Source organism: Sinocyclocheilus rhinocerous, unplaced genomic scaffold (genome assembly GCF_001515625.1).
Source record: "Sinocyclocheilus rhinocerous isolate Xijiao unplaced genomic scaffold, SAMN03320098_v1.1 scaffold1570, whole genome shotgun sequence".
Classification (NCBI taxonomy): domain Eukaryota; kingdom Metazoa; phylum Chordata; class Actinopteri; order Cypriniformes; family Cyprinidae; genus Sinocyclocheilus; species Sinocyclocheilus rhinocerous.
In genome coordinates, this window is record NW_015664984.1 from 116,506 (window position 1) to 125,998 (window position 9,493).

Below are 9,493 nucleotides of genomic sequence, written 5' to 3' on the forward strand. Positions count from 1 at the left end.
TGTTCTCCCGGCGCCTATTTATACTATAGTCGCACCGGTAGTGACGTCATGAGCTGTCGCCGGCTAACATGTTGTTGGTGTTTTATGAATGTATGCTTCAGACACAGGTCACGACGAGGCGTTCCCCATAACGACCCCTAGAGGACGCAGTGTCTCATTCCCTACTCAGGAAACCATGGTTACATAAGTAACCTGAGACGTTTTCATATTTTTAGAAATCCTAGAGGAAGCATGGGAAATCTATGGAAGCCCGTTTCCGCCCTCTGAATAAAAAATAAAAAAAGGAAACTGCGACTTTTTATCTCACAATTCTGACATTCTTTTTTCCCGAATTGTGAGATATAAACTCGCAATTGCGAGATAAAGAGTCCAATTTTGAGGGGGAAAAAGACTATGTTCTCAGAATTGTGAGTTTATATCTTACAATTCTGACTTGCAATTGCGTCTTATAAAGTCACAATTGTGAGATATAAACTTGCAATTCTTGCAATTCAGAATTGCGAGGAAAAAAGTCAGAATTGTGAGGGGAAAAAATCACAATTTTATTTTTTTATTTTTTTTTGTTCAGTGGTGGAAACGGGCTTCCATATCTGCTAAACACTTATTACAGTGTGGAAAAATGAAGTATTGGGGTTAAGCTGCACCAGGGAAATAAAATGTATTCAATGTGGAGACCCAAATAACAACAAAAAATACAGAAGTTGTGCTTCTCATCAACACTTAGCCTATGTGTGTAATTTATGAAGAATAATTTAAAAAACAGATTAGCTTTCATGTGTCATGAGCTTGATGGTTGCAGTTCAGTAAATGATGGGTCGTCATCGTGTAACAAAAGATTCTCTGATAGATTCAGTGAGTTCTTTAAATGAAAGATTCATCAGACTGATCCAAATCGTTAACTCCTAAATATGTGATTCTTTTTGTGCAATTCATTAAAACTACAGACTCTTAATAATTGTTTGCCGGTCACACTGTATAGAGCGGTGTGGGAATCACTGCTTGGATCTGCAACATATTTGTGGTGTTTCACGTCAGAAATATGTAGGAAATAGGCCTATAAGTTCTCTAATGAACTTAATGTGCTTCTTGAAATTGCTGCTTATTGCAGATGTGCTGTATATCAGTAAAAAGTGCACTCTTGGGAACTGTTTGAATGGAACTGTGTTTTTCTGTTTGAATAAATGCTGAATAAATGTTTGTGCAGAAACAGTTAATAAATTGACTGCCTGTCTACTATTCTTCAATATGTCTGTCGATAATATTCAGTTAGGAGTTTGTAGTTGGCTTGGGAAATTATTACATTGTTTTATACAATGAATTACAGCATTTGTCTGACATTACTCTTCATTCTAGTGGTAATGATCCGGAATGGATACACTTTACTGCAGGATCCAACTCATTATTACAGCCATGTTTATTCTATGTGTTGGTGAAATCAGTCACACCGGTGATGCTCCTGGTGTGCCATGAAGGTCTGTGACTATTTCTGCTGTCAGCAGGACAGGGGGGGGGTGTGGACATGTGCTCTATGCATAACAAAAATACTTCGGCCTGTTTTATCCATGTGATGAGGACAAGCAGAAAAAGCTGCGTTCAAAACATAAACCGATATAAATCACGTGTAAACTCACAGATTTTGTACAAACAAGATACTTGAGCAATCATTTGCATTCTGTCCTAATTCATGGTCTCCCATTTCATTTGCAACATACTGTAGACATGCTGTTCAAGAATGTACTGAACAAAGAGGACAAGTCTTGACATAAATTTGTAACCATCCTTTCCCCCCCTCTTTCCTCCCCTGAATTCTTCTCATTTCGGCTGTTCACACTCAGGCAATAGATGAATAAACCTTGGTGTCCTGAATGAGTGCAAGGTTATGGTGTGAAAAGGTGTCTGTTCATAAATTCTTACAATAACTTTTGTGGTCTTCAGTACACATTCAAGCATGAATAAGTCTCAGATGCAGGCAGTTTTTTTTTATGAATGTGTTGTGTATAAATTTGGGCAAGTAGGGTCTCAAAGTGTAGATCACTTTTCTCCAAGACATGGAGAAAAGTGTCAAATTTTCACTTCCATTTTATATTTTATGTTTGCATTTAAATGGAATTAAGTGTTCAAATGTTTTGTGTTGCGTTAACTTTACCAAATCAAACAAAGTAATTTTACGAAATCACCTAATTTCCCTCCGGGGATTAATACAGTATTTCTGTTTCTGATTTCTGAAAGAAAGATGTCCCTGCCCCTGCCTCTTCTGATATCATTTTGTATTTATGAATTAAGACGCCCCATTCTGATTGTACAAGCCTGAATTGTTGTATTAACATCATGTAGAATCATGTAGAATTTATCCGTTCTTGTGGTATCTTTCATTCTCCAGTGCAATGGCTCCATCGCTCTCGCAGGCCTACAGGAGGCGCTGGTGGATGGCTGTCACATCAATCATAGAAAACCTGCTCTTCTCTGCTGTATTGTTGGGTTGGGGCTCCCTTCTTATCATGCTGAAGAACGAGGGCTTCTACTCGCACCTGTGTACAGGTACATGATCAGAAGATAATCCACACTGACAGACAAAGTCTTATTCAGAGCAGTTTTATAAAACAGCAACATGCAGAGGTTTAAAGTATCTAATTCTTCCTGTGATACTATTAGAGAATGTCACAGAGACTCACAGTAATGTGAGTTTGACGGAACAGACGATTTGGCTGAGCTGTATTGAGCAGGAAGAGATTCTGAATCTGGGCTTTACGATTGGCTCGTTCATCATCAGCGCAGCCACTCTGCCACTGGGTGTCCTGATGGACAAGTTTGGACCACGTCCAATCAGATTGTTTGGCAGGTGAGAGGCATACAGCTATTAGCATTAAGCCAGAAAAGCAAAGTTCCTCAAAACTAATGTTGAATGTTGGCTTGACAAAGTTTTCAGTAAAGACTTCAACATTAGAAGGTCAGCATTAAAGCCTACTTTCAATACTGCTCATGCCCTGCAACCCACATCTTGGTCACTTCCACCAACTCTCTGTTTTTATGACTCTTGTAGTTCTTGTTTTGCATTATCCATGGCTTTGATTGCAGTAGCATCTTATGATCCAAAAGGTCAGTATTAAGCCACATTTAATGGTTTCAGGTGTTCCACAGCCAGAGCCAAAATACTATATACAGCATGTACTGTAGAAGTATAAATGAAATTCTATATACACACATACACACATACCCATAGCTAAATAATTCCACATGCCAGTAATTAGTTAATCTGTATATTTAATGCTTTATTAGCAATGAAGGCATTGTTTCTTCTTTTCGTTCACAGTGTTATCAGCTATCATATTTATTGCTGTGTCCATGAATGGGTTCGGAGGAATCTGTCTAACCTTCACTTCACTAACAGTAAGACACAGTTGCAAAGTTGCCATTTGACCTGTTCTATATTCTGAGGTCCTATTGAAGTTTTAATGTATTTGGGTTCAGGTTAATTATTTTGTCAGTGGGTGGTGGTCATGTTGACATTTAACTCTCTATTGGGTTTAAATGTGTGTGTGTGTGTGTGTGTGTGTGTGTGTATGTATACACACTACCATTCAAAATGTTGTTGTTTTTTAATTGATTTTTATATATATATATATATATATATATATAACTATCATTTAAAATAACTGTTCCATTTGAATATATTTTGAAATACATTTTATTCCTGCAATGGCAAAGCTGAATTTTCAGCATCATTACTCCAGTCTTCAGTGTCACATGATCCTTCATTCTAAAATGCCGATTTGCCGCTCAAAAAACATTTCTTATTATTATGAATGTTGAAATAATGTTGGCATAATTTTTGTGAAAACTGCAATACACAACCATTTAAAAGTTAGGAGTTAATAAGATTTAAAAAAAATATTTATATATAATAATAATAAAAATACTTTTATAGATTTTCACAAAACTATTATTAAGCTGCATAAACTGTTCAACATTGAACACTGAAAATTCAGCTTTTGCCAGCTTTTGCCATGACAGGAAGAAATTACATTTTAAAATATATTAAAATAGAAAACAGTGATTTTAAATTATAATATATTTTACAGTATTACTGTTTTACTGTGTTTGATCAAATAAATGCAGTCTTAGTGACCATTTTTAAGTGACTTTAAAAAGTCAGTATGCATGCTTGGTAAGTATATGTGTGTGCATCTGAAAGTGGTTGGAATCATTTGTGTATGCATGTCTGTGGACATATGTAAGGTGAAATGTAAGTATGATGCCTTTTGGCTACACTTATTTTGCAAAATTGCTATTAAACTTTTTTATACTGCTCCTCATTACATTATATCAAAACATGTGATTGTGGCATTTCTTGTTGTGCATATAAGATGCCATTTTCTGCACCTGCATGAGTTACTGCTCTTGTCTGTTGCTGATCACTTCAGTGCTGCACGTTTTCCATCCCCTTGCTCTACAGTTTGGCATGCTGATCTCAGCCAATCACAGCACAGATCTGTCTTCACGCCCTCTACTCCACCAAGCCCACCGTCTCCCAACATAACATGCCTTGTCCTTGCTTTCCCTCACGTGTCCTCCTTATTTTTACACTACCTAAAATGTACCATAAATGTATTATTATGATGAATTCATATCTGGAGTATATTTTGTAATTCACTTCTTGTGGGTATTTGTGTCATCCCAAAGTTCACAACCTATTTTAATTTTACAAGTTTACTATTAAAATTTTGCCATTAAAGTAAAATTACTGAACCTAAACATAGGAGCCTGATAAAAATGCTAATTTTAGATGAAAATTTCAAACAGCACTTAGAGACGTTTGCATCTGAACTCTTCATATATAACAAGTAAAACGTGTATAGATTTTATTAATCTGGATTTGACTGGATGATAAAAAGAGGACGTTAAAGCAGAAATTGTTTGTTTCTTGGTCGTTTTGTGCTTGACTTGTAGATATGATACATTATTTGCCAGTTAGATAATTTTGTCATGAGACATGCAAACATTGCCACAATGTCCCCTTTTTAGTTTATCAACCGCACTGAACTCTTCCACCCTCCTCTTTCTGTCCTCTTGTGTCTGTGATCTTTGTGTGTTTACTGTCCAGGCTGTCAAATTTCATAGTTGCATACTGGCACACACACACACACACAGACAGACACAGACACACACACACACACACGTACGTCCTAAGTTGAACTTAGATAAAAACCTGAATCATGTTTTATATGAGCTCCACATGTACCTTAGATGAACTGCGTGTAAAATATAAACAAACTAGCAAACTACTGTTTAAATAGTTTTAGATGGATTATGGCATGTCACACTGAAGGACATGTCAGCTTCCTGAAAGTATTTCATTTCAGCAACCTATTTATATGCTAAAATGGTAGGGTTATATTTAAGAGCTGGCAATGAACTGTTTGTGTTTGCGTCGGTCTGAATAGGGACATCTATGTTTGTGTGTGTGTGTGTGTGTGTGTGTGTGTGTTTATCTGCTTGGAGTGGTAGAGCATTGTTGGCACAACAGCCAGTTTATGTATGCATGTATGTATTGAAATATAATTATTTGTTATATAATAAATATAATTACATATTAAACAACTATATTTTAATAGTAATTAATGACTAAATAAATAATAAAATAACAAATAAATTAAATTCTGCATTTATTTATTGATGTACATATCATCATCAAACTTTTGAAGTATAAGCAGTAGCAAACACCCACATGTATGGCGAAATTCTACAGGCTAGAACACAGCTGCATGAGGAGTTGTCTTCACATATTGTGTGGCTGAAAAAGGCTATTTCTAACTTCAAGCTCATAATGCTCTCTAGTGGCAATAGACAAACATTACAGTTTGAATACATACATTAGAACATTCATTTCTGATTCTTTTCTTCATGTTTGATTTTCTCAGTTGCCAAATATGTTTGGAAATGTGCGGTCTACGATTCTTTCGCTCATGATTGGCTCGTACGCCTCCTCTGCTGTCACCTTTCCAGGAGTCAAGGTAGAGATTGTTTAATTAGGCTACTAACAAGATCAAACAACTTATTTGTATTTGGACATTATGCACAAATACGTTTGTCTTGCAGTGCAGCATATGAACATGACTCTTTCTGTCTTGTCCTCTAGCTGATCTATGATGTGGGCGTCTCTTTTTCTGTTATATTCTGGGTATGGGCAGGATTTGCCTGCCTCGTCTTCCTCAACTGCTTTATTAACTGGCCGGGAGAATCTTTTCCTGGCCCTGAGGACATCAGATACATGTCAGTACATGCCAAATACATACACTATATGCCTAAAAAAAAGACCTAAACATCACACCTAATGTGATTTATTATTTTTTACATTTACGCATGTATTAACATTCAAAAGTTTGGAGTCAGTAAGTTTTTTTTTTTTTTTAAGAAATTAATACTTTTATTTAGCAAGGATGCATTCAGTTGATCAAAAGCGACAGTAAAGACTAATACATAATATTACAAAATATTTCTATTTCAAAGCTGTTCTTTTGAACTTTGCATTCATCAAAAGTCCTGGAAAAAATATCACTGTTTCCACCAAAAGATGAAGCTGCACAACTGTTTTCAATATTGATAACAATATGATGTTTTGAGCAGCAAATCAGTATATTAGAATGATTTCTGAAGGATCATGTGACACTGAAGCCTGGAGTAATGATGCTGAAAATTCAGCTTTGCCATCACAGTAATAAAATATATTTTACAATATATTAAAATAGAAAACAGTTAGTCTGAAGTCTCATAAATTGTATAATATTAATGTTGTATTTTTTTTTTTATCAAATAAATGCAGCCTCGGTGAGTGTAAGAGACTTTAAAAACATTGACCCCAACCTTTTGAACAGCGGTATCAGAATAATTCAAATATACAGCATTCACAATATATACACAAACAATTGTGTCTATTATTGTAAAACTGTACATGAATTTCTGTTACTCTTGATTTCACAGTACAATGGTGAAGTTGAGAAGTGAAGTAGTGGACCAAAAGATGACTGAAGAAAGTTCTTTCACTCAGGAGACTCCTAAAGAGCCAGATGTGACCAAACAACAACCTTCCACTGATGAAGCTCCCAGCGATGGAACAGCTGCTCAGAGCCAGGGCAAGTCTCACAAACACAGTGTCTACAAAAACACCAACGGATTGTGAATCTGATCATAAAATAATCTTTCTGTTGTCAATGTTTGGACAGCAGGATCTCCCCGCTTTTATCGTTCTGTGTGCTCACCTATTTTCCTGTGGAGCATCATCACAATGGCGATGACCCAGCTCCGTGTCATTTTTTTCATGGGTGCCATGAATAAGATGTTGGAGTTCCTTGTTACCCATGGTGACCCTAATCGTGAGCATCAGCTAAACATTTAAATCATTTGTTTTTAATGTATTACGTTAGAAAACAAAATATCAAACCAGGGAGAAATTTGAAGGACGATAGCGACCTTGACCTTGACACCAGTTGGTAAAAAATTCTAAATGTCTCGCTAAAGTTAAACTACTTCTGATAAAAAATCTAGTTTCATTTATTTGGTTTAATGTGTTTAATGGTAATGTATCAGTATAAGCATCAGGCAGTGCAATATCAGGATTATATGGCAACATTATTCAGGGAAGTGTTTGTATAGTGAATGGAATATAAAGAGAGAGAGTGTGTGTGTGTGTGTGTGTGTTATAGTGAATCTCTACTCGTCCATCTTTGGCACTCTTCAGCTGCTCTGCCTGGTCTCCTGTCCTCTGATTGGCTACATCATGGACTGGAGAATGAAGGAGTGTGAGGACGTGGTGAATTCAGCAGAGGGAGAAAAAAGGTGAAGGTGGTTGAAAGAGAAGGAGAGAAATGTTCAATTACTTTGATATGTCAGTTACATTGTTAACTGGTTCCTTTTGTTGTTTTCTTCAGTCCCTCTGAGCCTCCAAAAAGGGACAGAAAGATCCAGAAACTCACCAACGCCATCAGAGCTTTCATCCTTACGAACACTCTGCTAGTCATCTTCGGCATCATCTCTCTCATAGACAATCTACCCGTGCAGGTTAGACACAATGTCACAAATTTACTTATTTGTTCAGAAATACTGCAGAATGTTTAGTTATTTAAAGGTGCAGTAGGAGATCTTGGAAAATGCTAACTTTAGCCTGATAGCACTGAAAGCGAACATCCCACCCTCCCTGCAATCACCATCCAAAGCCACGCCCCCTGAACGCATATACACTCACAGACCAGAATACCAGAGACAACATTACAATAGGCTACATCAGTGGTTCCCAATTCCAATCCTCGCGGGAGCAGTGAACACTGTGTAGGGATCCTATCGATCGGAACACAGTTCATGCATGCTTCAGCTCACTTCTAACGAGCTGGTTATCTGAATCGCGAGGACTGGAATTGGGAACCGCTGGGCTACATCATGTGTCATTCACCGGTGAGAAAACTTTAAAAGTACTACAATACCAGGAAGGAAGATCGGGTTGTTGATGTTTGTCTGCCATTCTCGCTCTGTCAGCACAGCGTGCCTGAACGCGCTGATGACGTAACCTGTCTGCGCGAACCGGGTGCGCAGAGGTATGCTAATACATATTTGACAGGCAGGTAGGAAAGCCAATTAAAACGCTCGGACCGAACTTTTTGATTGGATGAACATTTCTTGGTCCTACGCCTTCCACAAAATATATAAATACAGACAAATACATTTAGACCACTTAACTTAATGATTGCTATCAGGATGTAAAGAGACTTTCAACCAGCATAACAAAAAATCTTTCTGAAGACAATCACCTATTGCACCTTTAATGATATTTAATTACAATTGTATTAGTTAATTTTTCATATATAAATTAGCATTTTTATATTCATATATAACTTTGTACTCACATAATTTTCATTTAATTTACATATTCATATATAACTTTGCAATCATACATAATTTATAAAATCCTATATAATTTTGCACCATATATAATTTTAATTTAATTTAATTTTTATATATAATTTTGCATATGATAGTATATAATCATATAAATAAAATAAAATTAATTTAAATTAAATTAATTTAAAAAAACTTTTTAAAAACTTTTGACCTTGCTGTGTTTATGCTGCAAAACATGAACATTTTGATGACCATTCATTATTATATGTATTTTTCTTTTTCTCCTTTCTGATCAGGTGGTGTCATTTGTTCTTCACACTGCAGTTCGAGGTTTTATTCACTCCTGCTGTGGTGGGCTCTACGCTGCTGTGTGAGTTTTACTTATCAAAATCCACATGATTTTATGTGCTGCTTAAGGATAACATTACCTGAACACAGCACACAAAGTGAAGATCAGCTTAATAATTCTAGCCAAAAAGTGAAAATGAATCATTTGAATTAGTGTTATTTTAGAATCACTGGCATACTATTATAGTTTTTGTTAATATGTGACCCTGGACCACAAAACCAGTCTTAAGTCGCTGGGGTATATTTGTAGCAATAG

At 36.2% G+C, this 9,493-nt stretch overlaps 1 protein-coding gene across 1 annotated transcript in view; it reads left to right on the plus strand.

The window, feature by feature from the left end:
- The window catches only part of slc43a1b (solute carrier family 43 member 1b), a 14,701-nt gene that overhangs the window by 3,401 nt on the left and 1,807 nt on the right, over positions 1–9,493 (plus strand). The window contains exons 2-12 of the mRNA XM_016541352.1: positions 2,381–2,538; positions 2,653–2,839; positions 3,041–3,096; positions 3,311–3,387; positions 5,919–6,011; positions 6,137–6,270; positions 6,979–7,130; positions 7,221–7,374; positions 7,651–7,833; positions 7,926–8,055; positions 9,186–9,259. Coding sequence (XP_016396838.1) covers positions 2,385–2,538; positions 2,653–2,839; positions 3,041–3,096; positions 3,311–3,387; positions 5,919–6,011; positions 6,137–6,270; positions 6,979–7,130; positions 7,221–7,374; positions 7,651–7,833; positions 7,926–8,055; positions 9,186–9,259 — 1,394 coding nt within the window. The 5' untranslated portion in view covers positions 2,381–2,384. The remainder of the gene's footprint in view (positions 1–2,380; positions 2,539–2,652; positions 2,840–3,040; positions 3,097–3,310; positions 3,388–5,918; positions 6,012–6,136; positions 6,271–6,978; positions 7,131–7,220; positions 7,375–7,650; positions 7,834–7,925; positions 8,056–9,185; positions 9,260–9,493) is intronic.